We start from the raw sequence: 23,982 nt of genomic DNA, 5'->3' as shown, positions 1-23,982 counted from the left end.
GTGCCTTGGACGTCCTTATCCTCGGAGCAGAAGCCCAGAAGAAGACCCTTTGGACACAAATACTGCAAAATGCAGATTAACAGGCCGATAAAAGCAGCTGAGCTTTCCAGCTCTGTTGCAAGAAGCCAGTGAAATAACTGGGAAGGGACACAACCCGGAGGGCAAGACTAGGATTACAAGGGCAGATTGTGAAAAGATGACAGCAGAGAGGGACCTGTTTTATTTCCCTTCTCGGACTACCCAATAATGGCCAGTAAAACACTTTTAGGGAAAAAAACAGCATTAAAATGAGCACTACTTGGCACCCAACCTAGAGGGTATTTTACCTGAGGGTAAATCCAGTTCCACACCAACCCACGTTCCCTCCTGAAAGTCCGTGGGCCCAACGTATCTAACGATGCCCGTCTTGTTTGCACCGACTGTGACATATTCTCCCTCTTTCAGCCACTCGGGAACTTCATTGGCGTCCTCGGAGTCGGAAATCACTTCCAATTTTTCTTCCGCCATCTCCGATCCGTTCTGGCTCAGCCCGCGGGTGGTGGACGCGCTCTTTTCTCCTTGCTGCTCTTCTGGGTTTGGAGCACACGAGGGATCCGTCCCCAGCATGCTCGTGAAGGATTTGAGCTCTGAGGTCTTGACTTTCTGGATTTTGAAGGGGGAGGCCGCAACAGCAGGCTGGGACGGTTGGTCGGGATGGATGTGGGATTTGGGAAAGCCCAGGTCGGAAGCCCCAGAGGCTGTTTCCTTTTTCCTCGGAGCTTGTCCTGCTGACTCCACCGATTGTTTAGATGGCTCCTTCTTTGGAGAGGAGGTAGGAAAGGTGTTTTTTGCATCGCTGCCTCCAGAGGCATCACTTGCCTGCTCACTCGGACTCCCAGGAGATGCACACGATTTGGGTTTCAAAGCCCCATTGCCATTCACTTCAGGGCTGTCTTTCGCTCTCGTGTGAGCGCTTTGAAGGCTGGAGGCGGGCTGAATTTCTCTCTTATTGCTGAGGCGGCCTTCTGTGGAGCTGTCCGAGTGCCCTGGCCCGTCAGAAGACGAGGCCTGAGCCACAGCAGGAGCTGGGAAGTCGCTCGAGGTAGGAATTTGACCCCCTGTCTGAACCACGGCATCGCTTCCAGCGGCGAGGGCTTCTGAGAGGGTGGCTGTGGAAACGCTGTGAGAGAAATACCCGCTGGAGGCTTCACTCAGAGGGCTTGGAGGCCCTTCCTGGGAGTCCTGGGCCTGGGCATCTCCCTGGGGCTGCTGCAAAGGCACTTTGGGCATCTTTTCGGGACTCTTTCCTGCCTCCGACGTCTGTGCTGCAGCTTCGAGGGGCCGTTTCCCTACCTCCTCTTGGCTGATCTGCAACAGAAGAGGACAGTCAGTGACCGTGGAGCTCTGATATCCGAAATATCGGGGCTAAAAGGACAGCTATAAGGCCTCAGGGAGGTTCGAAGGCTTCCAGCAAACCTAAATCCCTCCATAGCTGCAATCTCCAGAAGATGCAAGTTGATCTCAAGTCAGCTTTACAAACCTGGGAGGATTGTCAGCTCATTTCTTCCATTAATAAGAGAAGTGTCAACCGAAAGAAATACGCTCCCCAATATTTACTGAAAAATTATTTATATTACAGGAATGGTCATTTGCTGTTTGAATAGCAGGATTTATACGGAATGTGAAAACGGCCACGATCCATAAGTCTCTCTCCGTTATTTGGCTTAACTTTCAGGGCTGATAAATCATCCCCTTTCCAACTAAACTGTCACTTACGTCCCCGTTCCCAAATGCCATTCCCACCTCAGGGCTGCCAGCACTGCACACTCTCCGAGTATGAAATTAACTGCACCTCGTGAGATTAACAGCCCATTTTAGTGATGTATTTCTTGGCTGTAAAGTTTACTAAATCTGATAGATCAATATCTTTTGCCAGCACATGTACTCTAAAAGATTAGGATGTCTCTAAATCTCTTCGGGGGGGAGGGAGGGGGCTGCTAATACGGAGAAAAAAAAAAAAAGTGGTTGGAGGAAGGCAGATGGGTGCATATCCTCCCTGTTAACTCTCGAGTGTACATTTCTATTGACTGTTCAAAATGTTGCGTTTTTCCCATCTAGTGGTAAAGTGTCCCAAACAACGGGGTTTTCACCTCGTTCTGAATGCCTTCCACTGGGAGGTTAAGTGGCGTTTGAAGAAAGAGGGATTTGATTGAATTACAAGTTTCAGAACCAAAGGCTAGCTTGCGATTGCTGAGTGAAATATAACACGGAGAAGTTGTTTGAAATGATGCAGGGAATTAAAAACATTTTTAGCTTTTCTATGGGGTGGGTGCTGCACATGTGGGCTCTGGAGCTCTGGTCTTGCTTCGGGCTTTCCCTTGTAAGCGTTCAGATAACACACATTTTGCTAAGACAATAAAAGCAGTGGGAAAAAGCTGATTTGCTATTTGTAAGACTGAAGTTCTGCCGAACTGTGGGAGATCATAAGGTCTATTTTCCATCCAGCTTAGCAAGAGCCTTTTTTTTTTCACGCCGATATCATGAATTGGCTTGAAATGTAAAATCACGAATAAAGCTCAGCACTCGGAATAACAGACTCGTTCTGTTTATAGAAAGCAGCAGAGCCTAGCAATTTGTCTTTTAAAGCACCACAACAGCTAAATTTCAGCTAGCTAACTGCAAATGCAATCATGTGATTAGCCAGGCTTTCGGATATAGAAATGCAACCGGCAATGTATGGGAGGACTTTAGCAGGACTTAAGAAAACACAACAGACACTGCATTTAATCGTCTTACAGTGAAGTAAAAAGTGCAACAGGTTTTAAGTAACTATCCCAGCATTTACTGCCTCTGGTTTGCAGTGATGCAAATATGAAAGCTGTTTCTTAGCATCTTAACAGGGCGTGCTTACCTGTTTTATCTTCGCAGCACTGGCATCAATACTGGCAGACTGGACCATAATTCGTGGGACAGACTGCAGGAATGAAAAAACAGAGCATCGTTTACTTGAAGGGTTAAATATCGTCAAGCTGGGGTTAAATATTGTCAAACATTAAGACTGACACTTTAAATTTCGGAATTGGCAAAATGGAGCATCGCTATCCTAATGCATCCTGCTGAGATCCTCTGAAGGGGCAAGTGAAAACATCAACCAAGGCAACAGAGACGACCCTGAATTTTCACAGAAAAGCAACTACAAGTATAAATTCATAGCATACAGAGTTTTCTTTTGTGAGGTGGCAGAAGACACAGCCCTGAGCAGCCAGATGACAGAGGTCTGAGGTCATGCTGGTCTGGCTAGCGAAAACCTCCAGACCCTCTCCAAAACTCTTTCTCCATCTCCCATATCTTAATTCAGTTAAGATTTTAGCATTGTTTAACCCAAAAAAGCAGCCAAGAAGAAAGGTCTGGGCATCCTGCTTTCAAACAGGGCACCATCAGAGTGACATCTACACATGCCCTTTGCTAATGACCTGCGCTAATTGGTCCTGTGCCAGGACCAATTCTTCTCTCCTAGGGACTTGAGAACTCTTCTGCAGGCCGTGCTGATCTCCAGGCTGCTATTTCCAGAACTCAACAACCTGGTTAAAGAACCAAAATTTACCAACTGAAGAGAAATGTACGCTTCTCTAGCATCCTTTCTAAGTAAAGCAGGAATACGACCAGTCCTCTCCCAAAAAGAGAGAAACACGGGGGAAAAGAACGGCTATTATTATTGCAGAGATCTCCAGGCATTAAATAAAAACACAGTCGTTCAAAGTAAAACTAAAGACAAAAGGCAGACAAAAACCCAACAGCTTCGCAGCGGATCAAAATCTTTTTTTTTTTCTTGTAGAGACATTAAAGCTTCAGCTCACTGAAAGAAAACAGGAGGGGGGTTGCTCGTCTTTACACCTGCTAATTGCAAGCAGACTGATGAAGTGGGGGGCAGAGCAAGCCGGCTCTCTTTGGGGTGCCCGAGGTATCAGCATTTTGACATCTTCACCGTGATCTTCATGTTTTGAGATCTTCACCGTGACATGGGCTGGGAGCAGGGGGTGTCCAGAACCAGGCCAAACCAACGAAGCCTGAAAGAAGCGCGGCTTTACGACTCCTCGTCCAGTGGTTTTTGAGCCACACACACTTCGTGTTGCAGAATTTCAGCTTCCTTTGGAATAAACTGGTGATCTAAGACAACGGTATTAACCTGAAAATGATTGATGTTGACTCGTGGCTGAGTTTGGAGATATCTTCGAGCAAGGAGGTTCAGTGAGTGCTGTGACCTGCCCCAGGTATTAACTTGAACATGCAAGGAGAACCTCATTGTCCCAACAGTCAAATGTTTTGCTTTAATGTAGACTAGAGAGGAGAGGGATTAACTTTCTTCTAAGTAAACACAGCACATTTTAGGTGTAACAGAGGCTTATCAGTGTCAAAGTGCCCGAAATACTTGGCAGCACACTTATTCTCTCCTCTTCAGCTGCCTTTGAACCATGGGTTGGCCCATCTAGGAAGGGAGAGCGAAGCCAAGCCATTAAACGTCCCCTTTTAATGACAAAAAAATCAGCAGGCACAAGGCATTAGGGCTAATCCCTAGGCAGGCACTTACACAGCACTTCAAACCTTTTGTCGAGGTGGATCTGAACCTCAGCGAGTAGCCAAGGCCCTCGAATCCAGATAATCCCAGTTCAGCATCTCCGTGGTCCACCACAAAACTCCGCGTTTGGGCATCTCAGAAAGGTTGCGAGAAGAAAAACCACCGTCCTTGCTGCTTCCACACTGTGTGTGAGCTGGTACAGGAGGGGCAACAGCTTCTTCCACAGCGAATCTTGTACCAGGAATAAAAACTCTTACGGTGCACCATAAATGAAGTCGATCTTTTTGCCCCATTTTCTCCCCATATTCACAACACCTCCAGGAAGCCCTCCAAGGTGAAGCATTATTATGAGATACAAGCACTCAGAATTGAAATAAGAAAAAGTATTTAATAATATTTCTCAGTTCCTTTGGTATCCTTTCCTCCTTTCTAAACAAATAAACAGCAGAAAGTGTTTTTGTGTGCATTTTTTTTTTATCTCTCAAAACCCTTTGGTCTTGCAGCACGTAAATCCACGAAATCTAAAATCTAAATAAACCCGTTACACTTTAATCATTCCTCATCAATTGCGAAGACGATGCTCTCCTCGTGAAAGGATGACAAATCTCCAAACCCCCTACACTAACTTTGCCAAGCAATGTTTAGGAAAACACGGAGAAAAAAAGCAATTATGAGAAGTGGCACTTGCCCAACTTCGGTGTTGACAAGAAACAGATGGGCAGAAACACCCCCATTGGGGTAGCAAAGGTACTAAAACAAATCTTGGTCGTAAAACGTAGGGAAGTTACTTGAGGGGGGACATTTAAAACAACGTGTTTGACTCTCTGTGAAGACATTTACTGGATGAAAAATATTTCTGAATCGAGAGCCAAGTTTTGTCATTAAACGTGTGCAGATATCGACTGCTAAAGTAGACATATATTTACCCAACGGCAACACATGACCCTTTTACACTGATAATTTTTGGCACCGTTTCTTCAACCAAGCTGACAAAATAAGGAGTAAGAGAGAACATGAAAGCAATCCACTTTAAAGCATCTCCGAGCCCTTGTAGAACAAAACTTGTCTTTTTTCCTAAGAGCTGCTGCTTTGCTTGGTGGGTTCATAAGGATTTCTAAGGGTGTGTTTGCACAGCATTTGCTGGTCAGATTTGAGGTCAGTCTGAACACGTTTTGAGTGCCCAAAAGCCACGTTATTAGGAGTGATTAGAGAAATCTGAAGACTGATCCAGTGTGTTGGTGGGCTTGAATGTGAAAAGTGAATGTGCATCTCACCCTATTTAACAGAGGCAGCAAAATTAACCCTAATTTAAGTTTTTTCCATACCATATAGTACATGCATATAACGGCAACCTCTTCAACGAACTCAGAAAAATACCTTCGGTATTTCGCTGCCATTAAATATTTTTCAAGCGATTCCAATGATGGTGCCTGATGAATTCAGTACAAAGCCTTTTGCCTTGATGTCACCGGATGAAAATCCTTCAGCGTTCCTACACAACATGCAGAAAGCTCAGTGGCAGTTACACAGAGTGGGTCCGTGGGTCCAAGAATTATCCTCCAAGCTCCAGCAATGGTCCAGCCAAGGTTACAGCAGTCCTGTAAGGACATCAGCAGCAAACTTCCACTGCCGTCGTCTGTGCTTTGCCATCCGCAGACAGGAATGACTGAGCTCAAGGACTGTCAGCCTGACAGTGTTATGTTCACATCACCATTTAAAAGCAGCTATTGGAAACTTCTCCAGCAGGGCATAGCAGTTGCTTCATTAAATGTGGATTTAATTCAGTTTTGAGCGCTTGGGTTAAAACGCTTTCACAAGGCACACAGCAATGCGGGAAGAATTCTGAATCCCTTAGCACAAAGCCAAACGGTCCATTTTAAAAAGAACCCCTTTAAACACAAATATTCCTCCCTGCCCTTCAGTTTAAAATAATTTAAAGTCACCAGTCATTCAAATATAAACCTAGAAACCACAAGGAGAGATGAAACCTAGAATAAGTCGTGTTTAGGCATGTTTGCTTTGTTTGTTCTTTTAGTTTGTTTGTTTGCTCCCTAAAGACACTGTATATTTAAATATTAACCCCAAACCTTCTTATTTCACGTTCTAAACAGGGAAAATTGCAGCTGGTAATGATGCTTTCGAATTCTGTTTTTCCAATATATTTTATGGGCAATGTACACATACACTATTTCTCAGTTATCTCACTGTAGGTCCAGGCAGAAAGATAAAAAGGGCAATTCAGAACCATTTTCAAGTTAGTTCATACTGAAGTTTCAGAAGTTTTCACTAACAAGTTGAAAAGGCCAGCTTCCCGTACTCATTAAAATTATTTGTAAGAGCATGATAGAGAAAACTGAACGTAGAAAGAAATCAAACCACTACCAACTCAGCCACAAGATCCAGCCATACATGAGCCCAGACGGCCACCAAGGATCTGTTGAGCTATGCTGATTATAGCATCCAAGTAATCCTTTATTTGAAACAGTAAAAAAAAAAGCCTTCTAGGTTTTAAAAAGGGTTCTCTGAGGCCACATTATTTACATTTGATTAAGGAATGTAAATTCAAGCAATTATACTAACTATGCACTACACACAGCCATGAAACTGCCACTATTTTTTAACGCACTTCCAGAAAAGGCTTTTGTCTATTCAGATACTTTTTCATTAACTGCCCTTATTTTATTATTATTTTTTAATTTTAATTTTAATTTATATATATATTCAGATTAATTAGTATAACTGCACTGGAAGGTGAAAGAGAACAAATAGAGGGCTGCCTTCCTGTGTCACGTCTGCATTTCTATACCATAAAACAAACATGAATTACATTAGCACATGGAAATTCAAAGAGGAGTGTGCGTTTTAAGACAGCTGTGACTCAAGATCGCTCATTTAAGCCATGTGCTAACGAAGACATTTGACCATCCGACAAGGTTCTTGACTATGAAGGTGACCAAAATGCACCTCTCAAATGCACGGTGGTCAGAGGTATGAGCCACAGCAATGTCAAAAGCCAGAAACTGAAATACAAATATGTACATTTTTAATGCCAGCACCCGATGATGCCCTAAAATGAAATTATACGGGCAGTTCCTGGAGATCAACAGGGTCATAAGGTAAAGAGCAGTAATTCTGCTTGGTGCACACTATGAAAGCCTCAGCATGTTAATAAAAAAGACAGGCTTCAAGAGCGCGCACATAATATAATTAAGCAAAGATAGATGAAACTCTGATTCCCATCCACCTGCATATTTTAAGCAAGTGTTTTAAACTTTTCCTGATCAGCACTCTGGGTTGGTGAGGCTTTAAATCTTGTACACTATGGTACCAAGCCTTTCAAAGAATAAACTAGGAAAATAAAAAGCAATTGCAGTCATCCAAAAGGTTTATTTTTTTTTATTTACAGAGTACCGGCAATTAACTGAAAGGCAGCAGATAACTGATAAAATAGGCGTTTTCTAACTTAAAAGTACATAAACAGCTTCATCAGAAACCCATCTTTTAGGTACATAAACAGCTTCATCGGAAGCCGTTCTGCTAGTTACATAAAGAATCCTATTATGCCAAATTAATTCAATCTAACTAATTAGAGAGCAGGAAGTTCTTTCAATTATTTTATGTGCTGTCTGAGAAACACACTTGAATACGAGAGCAGATTTCATTAATTGCGGTTCATTATTCTCCAGATTAGTTACTAAACTTGCATCAGAAGGTCAAAGACAGCAATTTCGTTAGCTGCCACCACCTTGACTGGAATCGCTCTGCGCTTCTGAAACTCGGGCAGCAACGGGCTACAAACAAAAACAGCACTGGGAAAGACCAGCTCGTTAGGATAGTGCTTACTTTAAGATTGGTGACAGCCTCAGCGACGGCGTGTGACTGAAATAAATTGCAAAAAAAGGGTGTTTTCGGAATGGGTGATGAGAAGTCTGTCTCCTGTTTACTTGCACGGGATCTGAGATTTGGTAACGTATCCACTCGGGGAGCTGTTCGGTCACGATGAACTCAACTTCACTTATAAACTTGCAGAAAAAGGTTAAGTACTGCTCCCTTGGAAATGATGCTCCAAAGCACCGAAACCAGCCCAGCTGCGAGACCCTGCTTACAAGATGCTGCACAAAAAAGCCACTGCTTTCTGCAGACGCGTGCCCTGATAACTGACCTGTAATGAATGAGGTTCAATACAGCAGCAGCCATCTAGCTCAAGATGGTTCACCAGCATATTGTTAATGACGTTAGATAACTCAGTACCCTTGAGTACTGGAACAGATAGGCACTGAAAAGTGAGCTGGACAAGAACTTTGGAAATCCTGTTTCGTTTAAATGGATTTGCTTAGCTTTTTGTTATTTTTGCTATTAAGAATTTGGTATTTCTGTTCAAAAACCTGCTGTTTACTTGCATTTAGCCAGGTACGGGTGATTTAGATCTTTCCGTGTTCTTTGTGAGGCATTCCTTTGGTCATTTCTGTTCTTGAAACTACTTCTCTAAATTTGCTGTTTACTGTAATAGAAATCCAGCAATTCCCTGTTAAGTGGCCAGGCTCTTTTGCAATTGCAGTTGAAATATCTTTTCGGCTTCATCTCCCCCTCATGCTTTTTGTAGTTTATTGCCTACCCTCACCCTGCGCACTCAATTCCGTCCCCTGACACTCTGCATCAAAGCCTTATCCTTCCACAGAACTAAGATGTACTCGTTTGTGTTTTCCTGAGATGCAAAAATCCCATTTTTGTGTTCTCTCTGCCGTGCAGTTTCATACAATTATGCAAGAACTACGAGCTCGCTGCCTTACTCCGACAGGTTAACGATAAGGTGTGGGAGCTGATTGCCAAACACTGACCCCACAGCAGCCCCATCATCCACCCAGCACGCAGCCATTCATCACTGCCACCACTGAAATTCTGGCCAGTTTTTAACGCCTATGAGCACATTAGCATCCTCAGGCCGTTATAAGGGAACAGCAAGAAAGCTTATGAGACATGATATTTATGATGTTCAAGCCAGTCCCACTATAACAGCACTTACTTATTTTTTGTGCTGCACGGAGGAAGCGAATCCTGTAGCTGTTCCTTCAATTTCTGCTCCCTTTTGTGCAGTGTGATTGCTAACAGGAGTGAAGAAGCCCAGTTTGCTAACTGATAGAGCTGGGAAGAATAACTACAAATCTCTCGAACCATTGAGAAACACTGTATTTGTTATGAATCTGACTCGTTCTATTAAAAAACTAAAAGCACGAAGTAATGTCAAGATTTCATTTCATTTCACTGATCCAGTGGTTATGGAAAACTTTAGGTTGCTCTCTAATGCAAACATGCATTATCGATGTGTATAAATATCTGAAGGGAGGGTGTCAAGAGGATGAGGCCAGGCTCTTTTAAGTGGTGCCCAGTGACGGGACAAGAGGCAAGGGGCACAAACTGAAGCCCAGAAGGTTCCTGATGGATATGAGAAAATCCTTCTTTACTGTGAGGGTGACAGCACTGGCACAGGCTGCCCTGAGAGGTTGCTGAGAGGCTGTGGAGTCTCCTTCTCTGAAGATATCCCCAAACCTGCCTGGATGTGATCCTGTGCAACAAGCTCTGGGTGACCCTTTTTGGCATGGGGTTGGAACAGATGATTTCCAGTGTTCCCTTCCAACCTCAGCCATTCTTGGTGCGATTCTGCGTGTGATTAAAACATCCCACAGTTCTGTTTATACATTAAATTTTCTTAAAAACAAATCAGAAACAGCATTCCTGCCTATTAAAAAACTGTTGTGATCATGACCTGATTATTTGAGTTTCCATAGTAATCCATCATATACTTAAAAATTCTCTAAAGTACATGTCTTGGTAGTCTAAAAGCAGACTTCAAGGCAAATAATGCAAGGCTGATCTTGAACAGTAGGAAGGAGTGGGAACAGGTGGTTAGACTAGAGGCAGGAAATTGGACCTCATTTCTAATCTCAGCTCTCGTTGATTCACTAAGAATTCAAGAAGTGGTGAAAGGCTCTCAGTGCAATTGTAAAGAGCACCTATTTGCATCTTTCAATACCCAAATACCTTTAAGAAAGTCACTGTCTTAATTTTAATAATGTAAATCTCATTGATGAGGAAGGTTACGCGACTCCAGACTCCACACTAAACCTCTCGTAAGCAAAAGGCAACATGAAAAATGTAAAGCATAAAGTTAGGTAAGATTTGGGAGTAAAACTTGCTCGTTTTATTACTTTGTAAAGAATAAAACACAAAGTAAAAATATTTAAAATTTGCTTTATTTCTTATTTGTACTAGGTCTGCCGTAAGTTACACCAAAACTTAAATACTTTTACAAGTATTTGGTTTTGGTTTGTTTATTTATTTAATATTTCACTGTATTTCTACTGTGACAAAATTCCTTGTAATCCTGAGATGTTCTTATAATGGTAGTCCTAGCTGTAGCAAACAGTGGAATAGGATCTCTGGATCCAACCATAAAAAATAGTTGCTTGGGGACATTTTTGTTGTTTTGCTTTAGAAATACACCCTCTAAAACATCTGCCTGCATGTGAAGAGGTGAGAAAGGTCTAAGTTTACAGACAGTGTGCTTCCAAAACTCCAGACTAATGAAGGAGCTTCCATCTACCAAGAGATAGCTGGGTGCTTAACAAAGCACAGACCAAATGGCCTTCCACAAACTTTAACAAGTGGGATCTGGCTCCAGATTTATCTTCATAATCATTTTTAAATTTTCCAGACTCACACAGTAGAGGGCTTTTCCTTTATAAACTATGGTTTCTCAAAGAGAATATTATTTATAATGTGAGTCTGTATTTCATCTGTTTTCTTTAAAAGACAGTAGTGTTTTGTACTCTGCTTGATCATGCATTAAATGCCCCTCACAGCACAGAAGCCCCATTTGGAGCCCAGCATTCAAAAAACCACCACTGCCACCACTAACAGCAAAACAAAACAAAACAAAATACTTCTCTGGCATGTGTAATAAATAAGAGAATGAACAAAAGCAACTGTCCCAAGTACATGGCAGAGGATGGAAAAATGTGACATGAGATGGGGCAGGGGAGGAGGAAGATGGTAAATAAAATAAAAAATTAAAAATAGAATTACATTTGCCACTTGGCAATACACAAACAACTCTAAGTGCACTTCATAAATTTTACTATTGTTGCTGCAAGTGGTATTATCATAAATCATGTTGGTAGTGTACTTGGCACTTGGAAAAAGCCAAGCGGGCTGAGTGTATCAATAAGTTTAAACAGCTCCACTATCTCTGGGCAGAACGGAGGGGAAATGCATCACAGGGCTTTACTATGACTAAGAGCTCGGTTTGCACTGCAACAACATATAAAATAGCACTCTGCCAGCAAGTCTAACAGCACTCACCAGTATTACTGCATAGGCAATTCGATTTAATATTTTACCTGCTGTGCAAGAGGAGAGGTCTGCCTGCCCTTTTTCTCATCTCTAACAGGAAAGAGAGACTTCAGCAGCTTTGGCATCTGAGGCACGAAGGACTTGACAGGATTCAGGTAGGAAGCAGCGAGGCTACCAAGGCCTGTTGGAAAAATTGAAAAATGTGATCAGTTATGCTTTTGGACGAAAAAAAAATAATCATTTTAGTTCTGAAATGACTTCTTCCAGTGGTCAGTCTGAGAAAAAGCACTGAGTGCTTTCTCCTCCCTTGAAAGGGATATAAAAATCTGGTAAGTTTTAATCTGTGGCCCCATTATACAGAAAGTTTTTCTCATCACATGGTGTGAAAAAGTTTGCTCTTTCCCGTTGGAAACATAAAGTGCTATATAACTTGCAGAAGTAGGAAAAAATTGAGTAGCAAAAGTGAAAAAAAGATGTTGATACAACACACGATTCTGATGACAATAACAAAGCTTGCCAAAAGCAAAAGATGAAAAGATCCAAGTTAAGAAAAAGAAAAAAGTTTGGGACATCCAACTCTTTTTGCTAATACTGCAGTTTTTTTCTACTCTACTCTCCCTTGAGTAAAACTAGTTAGACATTAAAAACCTCACTATGTATCACTGCACTCTCAGCTGTACATTAGGCGCACGTACTGCAAAATAACCATCCAATTCCAGCACTGGTTATTTTCTAAAACATTAGCAGTCTTGTTGACTTCACTGTTTTACCCATGTAACAGATAGCACGCCCTGGGCCCAGCTAACTGCTGGCTTTAGAAATTGAGCTCCTGAGATAAAGGCTGCGTCTTCCGAAATCAAAGACAACTTAAACACATGGCATTTGTCACTTAGCAGAACTCTGTCAGACAAAGGCGAGGCTAGCTAGAGTAGGCAGCTTAGTCACAACTGCTAAATGCTCACGGAGAGGGAACTGCACTGACATTGCTTTGGAGGAGGCATTTCTCTGCATCTCTGAAAGCAGCTCAGCTCTGTTTGGCACTCAGAAGCTGGGGAGATTTCACTCCATTTTTGTGATAGCTGTCTTAGGTTTAGGAAAGCCCGTACCTGCATCAGGAGAGTGGTTTTGCTGCCCAGAGCCTGGCAGGGAGGTACGAGATGGACTGATGCCTCTGCTGGTGTTTGCAGCACCTTGGGATACATCTTGCTGACTTTCCCATCGGCCCTAGGGAAAAAAAAAAGTTGCATTTTTCCAAGTTAGCACAGCCCCAAGAGTACAGCAATTCTTACACACCATGCCAGCTTGCACAGCACCTTTGCAAAATTCAGAATTGGCCGAGCTTAGCAAAGACCATTCCCCGAGGCACCGTTAGTTGAAACACCCAGTCCTGGAAAGACAAGCTCCCATCAGCATCAAGGCACAAAAAGAGCCTGCTCAGAGACCTTAAAGCTACAATATTTCACTCAATTTGGGAGTTGAGTTCATTATGACCAGGTGAAAATAAAATAGCACTGCCCCAAATTCCTAACTATTTGGTGTATCTGCTCAGGAAGTGGATGAAGTGTCAGAAAGGAGGGGTGAGGACAGACAGAGCCCTGAGCAAGAAGAGAAATAGGATCTTAGACCCAAAGGCTGGCACATTAGTGCCTAGGGTCAGATATGGCTGCGTTGATCAGATCAAGAGGAAATAATCGTGGAAGTTGCATTTCTGTTTAACGGCCTGGCAAAGAGAGAGATGGAACACACGACAACAAATTGTAGATACCGGGAGCCGGGAAAAAGATTAAGTCAAGCCAGGTCGGAGTTTTGATGTGGTTATGAAGATGAAAGATGATGATTTGCAGACCTGCCTGAGCGCAGACGAGGGGTAAGAAACAGCAGCAGAGCATGGCAGGCCCCCTGCCTCCATGGGTGCCCAGGAGCCCCTGGGTGGGTTTTGACCACACGGATCCCAAGGGAGGGAGCCACATTTCATGGGGTGGGAGTTCTCTATATCATGGGGTCACTGGGGTTTTGCATCTTCCACCCCAACCTTACAGGTCAGAGGCTGGCCCAGCGACAGCTTCTCAGTGAATACAGAGAATTACCGAGCTCTCATTTCATAAATTTTGAGAATTTAAGTGGCAAAATCCCGTTTTCCTAGCCCTATCGTGTCATAAGGTAACATCTTTTAGAGAGCATTGCAGTGTCATCGCAGACAAATCTAGCGACTGCCAAAGGGAATCTGAGGAAGCTGCTGCTAAAAGTTTTATGTGATCTTAATGCAATCAAATATATGTTGAGAGGACCTATGGGTGAAAACAGCCTGGCCTTGAATGCTGCAAAGTCTCAATGTCTCGTGGAAAATTGTTGTATTTTGTTGTATTATGTTGTGTAACTCTGGAAAAAAAGTTGTATTTTTCCAGAAATACAAGTTGTGAAGGCCGGGTGGTGGTAAGGCAACCAACCTGACATACATCAAACTCTGATCACGCTTCTGGAAAGAAGTTGGGCTATGGTCTGCACAATATCTGCCCTTGTCTTCATTGCAGTATATCTATATCATGCTGGTTCTTTTAAAAGACTTAGTAGAAACACTTGCAGAATGAGGTGGCACAGTGAACAAACTAGAAAGGAGGCAGTAGAGACCTGCTACATCCCAGACCACAAGTTTTACGTAGTTTTCCAGGGGAAGAGAAGAGAAATGCAGCTTTTCAAGAAGCTTCGCACCGTGGGATGCAAGGAAATAATCTGACCTTGAACAGAAAAATGACAGGCAGCGAAACCAATCTCAACTGTAACGTCAAGTCGTGAATGCTTCACAAAGAATAAATAAGCCAGGGTAGGAGGAATAGATTTCTCCAATGGGTTGAAGGTCACAGCGAGCAGCCCAGAGCAAAAATCGTTTCCATTCGGATCTATAAGTTAGTCCCACGGAAGCTGTCCTGCTTTGAATAGCAAGTAACATGCACTTCTGCAGAGTCTTCAGACCTTTAGCAGCTACGTTATTAGATGTAGAGACAGCGGGCTCAGTTTCTGTGAAGTAACATTTGGGATAGAGTAGCGGGTGTCTGAGTTGACTGGACGCAGCCATCCCAAATGTCAAAACTGATGTAACCCAGGCTGGGAGCAGCAATAACTCCAGGGGTTTGTTTAGTCTTGTGTTTTTGAGGACTTTGGAGTTTAAAGCCCTTCTTGAAAGCTTCCTATCAGCGAGGATGACAGAGCTATTCCACCTTTACCGTAAGCCTCGAACTGAAGTGTTATCTTTGACCTGCAACTCTCACGTCTTGCACGCATCAAAAAGTCCTGCCCGTGTCTGGAAAATTCTTTCCACGAAATGCTTCTGTGAAACAGCCTTTCCTATCCCACTCCACAGAAACTCTTACCCAGCTTTTGCTGTCTCACATTTCAACTAGTGCTGATTTCTTTTAGCTGGCCTGGCTGCCTGCGGTCGTGCCCAAATTACATCCATTCAGAAGTCTGCTTTCTTATCCTGACGTTGTGACCGTTTCACACTCCGCCGTAGATTTTTAAAGCCAGCATGGAAACACCCAGAGACTTAATGCTACACACTCAGGGATGTTGAATTTTCTTCTGAAGTCTCCCCTGGCTCCCATTGATTGATTAGTTTGCAAGAGGAAAGCCAAAATGGAAGAAGAGTTCAGATTATATACAGATCAGAACATCTCGGTGTAATTCAGTCTTCTTTGTATGCGCCAGCTCAGAGGTGTTGAAGGAGTTTAAAGAAAGCAGAATATTTGGTGGATATGGTCACAAGACTCAAAGAGTCTTGAAAAACTATTTGGTTTTGTAACCTTTGGGTCTGGTACTGCCATCAGCCTGGTAAATTAGCCTGGTGCTGACATTAGCCTGGCATCAGATTAAGGAAAAAAACCAACTATGGTAGAGTGGAAAACATCTGAAAGCTTCTTTTTGGAGGATGTAAACCTTAATTAGAGTTACTTTCTGATCTTACGATGATCATCAACTTACTAAAGACAAATGGACAAAGGTGGCAGGTCCTAATCATTTTCTACTCACAGGCCAAGCCTACAGGGCACCTGGAGACCACAGAGAGATAAGAAATAGACTACGGGGAGAAAGTTTTCTAACTTACTATAACACTGGCTCAATGCAGGTAAGGAGCAACTGAGTCGTTCTCTGAATCACGATTTATTGAGTCAGAAGTGCCCTTCATTGACTGTTCCAACAAAAATCATTTCAGGCAAGCATGTTGGCTTTCTAGACCTGTTTGAAGAGTGGTTCAAAAAAATCAGAGTAGATAAGGAACAGAGCAAAACACTTCCAAGAAATTCATCCTGCACAGAAAAAATGGCAGGATTTAGTGATTTTCTCTTTAAGAAAAAAACATTTTTTCTAAGTTTCTTTAGTAAATTTAGTTTCAGCCCTGATATTATGGATGACTGCATGTCCTACATAATGTTAAGTATTTTGCCAGACTAAATGAAATACAGATCCTAAGGACAGGAATGTGCACTTGTGAATAGGATTTATCTGGCCATATATTCAAAGCATTTAGGTTTTTCAAATAACAAATACTTTGTTTTGGGGAGGAAAGATCAACATTTTAGACTGTAGCTCCTACACATTAGGGGTAATGTGACCCTCAATTCTGAGATGACAGCAAACCATTAAGTAGGTAAATCAGGGCAGCATGTGGAGAAACTTATTTGCAAAAGAAAATGCTGGGGACAACTGAAAGGGTCAACTGCCATGCTAAGAATCTGCAGAAGCAAAAGGTAGTTGATGAATGACTGCTTTTACTAAACTGGATTGAAAGATAACCCGTCTCAATGTCTCAAAAGAAAAAAAAATATATTAACTTTATTAACTTGATAGAGTTCCCAAGTTTCACATATGCACGTTACGCAGCACTCTCAGATGATTGCTTTGTGCACTCACTAACTGAAACACTTAGACATTAAGTCCAAGCAATTGGTATTATTTAAGTGCTGTGAATCTTTCCTCTATCAAGAAGGGTGGTCAGAAGAAGGAAGGAAGCTTGTAAATCATTCGCCCTGAGGAACCATCATTTCATGAATATATTTGGTCTGTGCCAAGTGACCAAACAGAGGTCAAGTGACTTAATTTAACAAATCAAAAATAGCCACCGGAAGAACACTTGTCATTTGATGCATTTTGATACGAAGTTGTTCAGAAAGTGTGGTATTTCTATAATACCTTCTCCTTCTCGTCCACTGCATCCCCTTCTTTCACTCATCCCCCGTGAAAAACACCAGCACTGGCATCCATAAAATCTTTACAGCAAATATGGGTGATCACTACCCAAGTCATCTACAGGCTTTACCTGACAATGATTTTTTTCTTGAAGTTGATAGACCATTAAAATTCTGCCACTGGGTAAGAGAAATGAACAGTTCTTGTGTTTTATTATTTTAGCAGTTCAGAAAAGACTTATGGAAGAAGTGACAAGTTAGCACATATTTAAGCATACAGCTTGGGTGAAAGGCACTTGTGAGAGTATTCAAATTTATTTACATCGTACCAATTTGATGAAAAGAACCTCTGGTTCCCTGTAAAACCTGAAGGTTAAGCGGCACAATCTCGTTTTATTCGGCTTTTGGATACAAGGCTTTTGAGCTACAAACTACTGGGCCTTATGGAAAGGAGAGACAGCAGTCGGAGAATGGTTATTGTGCAAAGGTATTTTAAGCACAGCTCGTGAAATTTTTCATCAGCATATGATTATAGCCTTAACAACTGCTGTAAAACAGGTCAGAGGTGTCTTCCATTCTTTATGCAACTGATTCATCAGTTTAAGTCAACGGAATTTATAAGTCAACAGAATTTTTAAGCTTCCACTGCAAGTATTTCGCAATGCAAAAATCCACCTCTGTATCTTATATCAGCACTAAGGGACTCTATACTTCTACCTGATATGATGTGCAGGATGAAACAAAATTAATCTCACTCTCCCATAACCATACCTGTAGTGATAATAGGAGTAAAAGCTGACTTTTGCTCATTTAAGGAAGAAGTTGTAACTTAGAGGTGATATCAAATGCTATCCCGTTAACCTAACATTTATGAGACTGTTTTCTGAAGTTAATTTAGAAGGCTTCCCTCTGTCTTCTCATCAAATTAGTTAAGCTCATAAATTATTATTTTAATCACCATTGTTTTTTTTTTATTTCATATAAACATGTATCTCACTGTCAGGTTTGGCCTGCTCTTTGGAAGTTCTCTGTGGTATTAATACACCAAGATATTCTTTAGAGGGTTTTTTTCCAAATACACCAAACTCACACGTCTCCTCCAGTCCTGGAGATGGGCTTTTCTAGCTCTTCATGGGAATGTGACCACCCATCCATGTGTAGGAACAAAGATTCAACTACAGCTGCAAGATGAGTCCAGGCCCTAATTCTGGAATCTTTTTTCGGCCTGCCTGGTTTAGTTGGACCTATACCACAGTTACTTCTTTTTCTAATTTTTTAGAGGAGAATGAATTATGGCTTTTCATTGTGCTAAAACTGAAGTAGAATCCACATTCACAACCTTACCAGGATGAATGGTGCTTTTCATTTTAGGAATGAAGCTGAGGAGCCTTCCTACAGAGCTTAAGATCCATGATGAAGGCAGCAGCAATGCCAGGAATAACAACATTAAAATTAGAGAGGAAAATGAAGTAATGGAATAAAAGCTAAGGAGAGGAAGATTCTGATATAAGTAAAGGCTTCCACTAATATTAACGTACACAGGCTTGGCAGATAAGTCCTGCACCCAATTCAGGATGCAATTACTATATTGTGACTGACATTTCTTATGATACAATACACCACTTGTTTGAGATTAGCTTATTATAGTCACTTGAAAACAAAAACAAATTCCCAGAAGAATAATGATTCATCACTGCTGGAGAAGACTTCTTTTTCCACTTGAACTGCCCTCCAAGTGACAAGAGACATCTAACTTAGCTAAAAATCAGCATATGAAACCATCCGTGGATCTTTTATGCTAAGATACAGAGGGATGCTGTTACCAGTGTGCTTTGTGTGCACTACAGGAACGTTTAAGAATTTGATTAATGTTTCATTGTGATTACAGAAGCCTCCATTCATCTCCCTATAGAAACTGAACCAGAGGCCCATTTGAAGTCAGAAATCTCTAAGAGGGGAGTTTGTAATCCCCCAATAAGCCACTATTACTGTCCTGAGCAACAAGCAGCTTTAAAGTAAGCATGCTACAAGCAAGGAGGTAAGCTACAAAGCCTCAGCCCCAAGTCAGAGTAGTACAACATTTGTCAGTGGCTACACCAAAGGAGGCAGAGCTGCAAAAGCCCATGCAAACCACTGCCAATGAACTCGGTTAACCAAAGCCTGGTACAACTAAGGGGGCACGCAGTCATTCCTCTGAGAGTGTTAACATGATAAGAAGGATAAACGTGGTTTTCCATTGGCCCACTGTTAATTTAAATTCACTCTTTGAAAGAAATCAAGAGTTGTCACCACTGAACTATCTGAAGCCAGAAAGCCTGAGAAAGATTTGAAAGAAATTCTCAACGTTTATCTCATTTCCAGGCTGCACATGGTTGGCACACATTTGTTTGCTTTTATGTCTGTTTTATTTTTTTTTAAGCAAAAAGGGGGTCATTTCTGAAATAACTTCACCCTGCCCAAGGAACTCGGAAAAATGCCATCTAAACAGCTATAGCTTTGTAGCAAACCATAAGATGCCCCCAAGAAGAAGAATCTTCTCTCCTTTGTACCAATTTCACACTGTGTTAATGACAGGCTTTTCAATGGAAAAAACTCATTTGCTGCCTACTATGCAAATGAGACACCAACAGCAGCATCTTCAAAGCAGGAAGGAAAAGCGTTTAAGTGAGCAAAATAAACTTTATAGTGAGATAAAATTATTATCCCACTCATTAGGTGGACCTAATGCATTACCTCTGCTGGGACCTTTGGACTCTGAAACATGCAATGAGGGAAATCATTGAGAGGAGGGGAAGAGAAAAACAAAAATCATTAAGGACTCTGGACTTTAATTTTCACTTAAAAAAACTAAGATATTGACACTTCCCACAGTTCTCTCCAAGCAGAAGTTGCTGTAAGCACTTTATCACCTGCACATATTTTAGCATTCTCTACATGGATCAGATGTAGCAGATTTAGCAACCAATGCTAGAGCACTACATCAAAATTCTATTATTCCGTGCAACTGCATTATGCATTAAAATGCCTTGTCACCACTAGATGCTCCCTTTTAAAATGACTACATGCTCACTGGGCAGAATATCTATCAGGAGAAGACCCTTTAGTTCATCTAGGCTTTGGAAAATAAGCTTAAATTTAATCTTTCAGTTTTTAAAGAAATGCTTTTGATCTATGCTGTTATTTTTAAGGAGTGTAATGGACTGAATTATCAAATCACCCACTGCAAGCTTAAAACTGCTCGTTTCCCTCTGAAGGGCAGAGGCTCACAGCATATTATTCTATCTCAAGGGTGGACCTGAACTTCCATGTGAACCCACATTTGTCCCGTACCCAGAAGGTTTGCACCTACTCAGGTGAAAGCTTTGGAAGAGCTTTGAAACTTAACAATAAGAAAACTTCCCCTGAAAATGCAACCCCATGTGAAGGATGGCTCCATTTAACCTGGTCTACTGGACTCAGGTCTGCCATAATACAGGCCACAGCCACTGACAGTGGTGATATGTGACTGATGAAGGCCTGGGAGCCTTCCCAAGGACGTCCAGCATTGCACAAACAAGGCTAGTATGCCCAATGGACAGTCCCAAGCACACATGAAGCACACAGATATGCCTCATTTTTAAGGGTATTTCCCCCCTATGCCCTTGTAACTGGTATAAAGCAGTCATGGTAGCAACCTTTCTTCTATACAATATTTCTGAGGAGAACTTCAGATACTTACCCGGTTACTGCTCAGGTTATAAGGAGGAGCTAGATCTTGACGGCTTCCAGAAAGCTGAAATGGTCAAGGCAGGCAGAATTATTTCTTAACAAAAACTTGAAAACCGATAAATATGTGCCCTGACAGACATAAGGAAGGGTGAAAGGAAACCATCTGGCAGTTAAAGCAGAACTAGAAGCCAAGAGATGAAAGGTAAAACCCCAATTAGTGACCTAAAAGGGGGAAAAATCTAACAGCTTTTCATTACTAGTTCTACCAAAGCATTTCATTAAAAATGTTAGAAAGCAGAAGTGTCTTTTCTTTCTTATGCACTAATCAAGAAAAAGATAATATATAAGATAATGTAACAACGTTGCTACAAAATTAAAATCAGCAAATACTTGTAGCTTGCTTTCAAATCTTCTAAAGAGAAAAAAAAAATCTCCAAGATGATAGCTAGGTGAAGAGCCTTCAGAGTTCTGCAGTTCTTTTTATATCGCTTTTTCAGATGATCTGGATTTACGTGGGTACTCTAAAGCACGCTAATCTGTACGATGAAAGTATGCATATATGCAGATTTTGTCTCTACTTAGCGATTTACACAAATAGCACAGATGAACAGAAGGGTCAAACAAAAGAAAATTTGTTGCTGTGCTCGATGACTCCGGCATTATAGGGATCTGTAATTGAAAGATGCACTTGCTGCCCTCAATACACTGCAGATGTTGGGGTGGAATACTCACCCGATTCACATTGGGAGAGCTCAGGCTCCTCCGGTAGAGTTTTCCTTTTCCCATTAGCTGCTCTTTTACAGCAACTTCCTGCCAACCATACAGAAGCAAAGAACAGAAAATACTGTGCCTGTTTTGCAAGAATCCAAGCTCCAATCATCCCATCTTTGTCTACATAAGAAAAATGTTTCTAAACAGCCTTATTGCACAGGCTCCCATCTGGGGAGTGTACCGTAATCTAAAAATTGTACAGCACACAGCTAGAAGTGCACGAGTGGAGAAACATTAACATCCAGTATTTTGCTGATTGACACACATAGGATCTTAGAGCTTGTACTGATTCTAGGAGATGACTTACAGATGTGAAGATGGACTCCTCTTCCTAGCTGAACTCCTATTTTAATCCTTTAAACTAATTATATATGACACAGAACTTGCTCTCAATACTTCCGAGTACATTGCACTTTCACCATTAATTTATAGTGGGCAGGCACATACCCTGGCTTGCTTTGCATAACTTTCTTTTGTGCCTGCATAATTTATAACCAGAAGAACAGTTTTCAATAAATGTTTTTCTCTCCCATAGTTTTCTTGGTAAACAGATCCAGCTAGATTGCTTAAGATTAACCCAATCAATGTCTTACTTATCTACAGAACAGGCTTGGTTACTTCGAGGCTGAACACAAGCAAAATGACAAGAACTCTACTAGCAACTCCAGAAACCTGGATTAAAGCCTAAGCTTCAGAAAGCAAAAGCTAACACCACCCATAACTGCTTTCTGAAACATAATTAGCAACGCATGATCTCAAACTAAGGATCCCATAAGAGACAGTGCATTTAATATAAAGCTTCCAGCCCAATCCATCCATTTTGCAGGTAGAGTGAGAACATCTCTGCAAAGCGAGCTGCATTTGCTTCTTTGGCCTTTTGCCACAGGCACACTTTGCAAAGCTGAGGTATGCACTGAGGTGGTGGTCTTGGTTTGCCAGCCTTATGAAACACTTATGAAAACATTTGCATTGCCATACAGTGCTTTGAGTGCTAGAGTCGAAACAGACCTGGCGCAGACGATCCAAGGTGAGAATGTTCTCTACAGACAGCACACTCCGCAAGTATTTCTCAATATAGGCTTCAGAGTCAGCTGAAGCTGCATCTTCAACGTTTGCTGCCATTCTGGCCAGTGCTTCTCGCTCTTCGGCTCCTTGAGCATCCTGGGAAGAAGAAAAGACAAGACAACCTTTTAAAATAAAAACATGAACAAAGAAAATGAGAAAATGCATTTTTAAAACATGCAGGACAGATTCAGTATTGTTTTCCCTTAAACTCAGGGGTAGATTCAAACGTCTTGTTAAATATGATAAGGCATATTTAGAAATCATCAGCATCATCTCATACGTGTGTTTTTTCATTTATTATTTTTTCTTGAGAGAGAGAGTCTCACAGTAAGACATTGCCATTGATTAGCTAAAGGGTTGCATTCAGATATTTTGTAATTAAAAAGTACTCAAACACATTTGGGGTATTATCCACCCTGTGAGGAAAACAAAATTTCAAGTGACTTGCAAAAAAAAAAACCCACAAAACAAAACAAACAAAAAACCCCACCACATCACTTGAGAAACATTTCAACAGAGAGCGCTAAACACAGCAGAACATAAAAGAGTCAGGCAGCAATCAGCCTTTTGGCTCTTCACGTGTTCGTGTTTTTTTTACAAGTGATCTTATAAAGCATCTGTTTGGAAGGAAGGGATTAGCATCCAACTACGAACATCCTCAGGAATCAAGGGTTACATTACCAAGTGGCTGCGTGCATTTTGTTTTTGTTTTTCTATAATATATTTGCATGTCCCTTACATCAGGCACTTCACCTAGCCATCTTTATTCCCCTTTTTCTCTTTCTTTAAAACATTTCTTCAAGGACTTAAGCAAATGGATGCTCACTCAACAAAATACGTAGTGACACTGATAAGACACACGCTGTTGCTAAGTCAAAACATGTAAAGAAATTTGCTTAATCTTTTATAAGAACTACAGTTTATGCTTTCAGCAGCAAGAACGAGCATGCTCAACCATAAGAAAAAAATCAGGAAGTTAGAGACTCTCAGCCAATTTCAGATAGTTTGAATTCTTATTCACCTCTGGAATATTTGAGACTATCTCAAAAGTGACACCACAGCCAGGAATGGAGCTTCGGTGAGACATTCTTCGGAGGAAACTCTGTGCAAAACCCTGTGGGGAGGGAAAAGAAAATATTTCTTGCTTTAAGGAAAAAATGTTTTAATGTATTCAACTGAACTAAATATAGTTTACAAAGAAAGAAGCCCAAACCCAAGAGACTAGCCAACAAATACTTAAGATTCAAAGATTTTATCTCGGAGACAAAACGCTTGCTTGTCTGTATTTCAAATACAGAAAAAGAATTTACTTCCTTTATTGCAAGGTGACTGCTTAACCAGCACGCAATACTT

The 23,982-nt window shown here is 41.5% G+C and overlaps 1 protein-coding gene across 4 annotated transcripts in view; it reads right to left on the bottom strand.

The window, feature by feature from the left end:
- The window catches only part of KIF13B (kinesin family member 13B), a 121,171-nt gene that overhangs the window by 6,667 nt on the left and 90,522 nt on the right, over positions 1-23,982 (bottom strand). For 2 of the 4 annotated variants that reach the window (XM_027455410.3, XM_027455409.3), the window contains exons 32-40: positions 23,651-23,743; positions 22,573-22,725; positions 21,526-21,603; positions 20,804-20,857; positions 19,819-19,839; positions 13,012-13,129; positions 11,953-12,086; positions 2,891-2,953; positions 327-1,347 (exon numbers count right to left, since the gene is read on the bottom strand). In XM_027455410.3, the coding sequence (XP_027311211.2) occupies positions 327-1,347; positions 2,891-2,953; positions 11,953-12,086; positions 13,012-13,129; positions 19,819-19,839; positions 20,804-20,857; positions 21,526-21,603; positions 22,573-22,725; positions 23,651-23,743 (1,735 nt within the window). The remainder of the gene's footprint in view (positions 1-326; positions 1,348-2,890; positions 2,954-11,952; positions 12,087-13,011; positions 13,130-19,818; positions 19,840-20,803; positions 20,858-21,525; positions 21,604-22,572; positions 22,726-23,650; positions 23,744-23,982) is intronic. The other 2 variants (XM_027455411.3, XM_027455413.3) reach the window with 1 other exon arrangement.

The sequence above is a fragment of the Anas platyrhynchos genome, chromosome 3 (genome assembly GCF_047663525.1).
Source record: "Anas platyrhynchos isolate ZD024472 breed Pekin duck chromosome 3, IASCAAS_PekinDuck_T2T, whole genome shotgun sequence".
NCBI classification, from domain to species: domain Eukaryota; kingdom Metazoa; phylum Chordata; class Aves; order Anseriformes; family Anatidae; genus Anas; species Anas platyrhynchos.
This window is presented reverse-complemented; position numbering and strand designations above follow the sequence as displayed.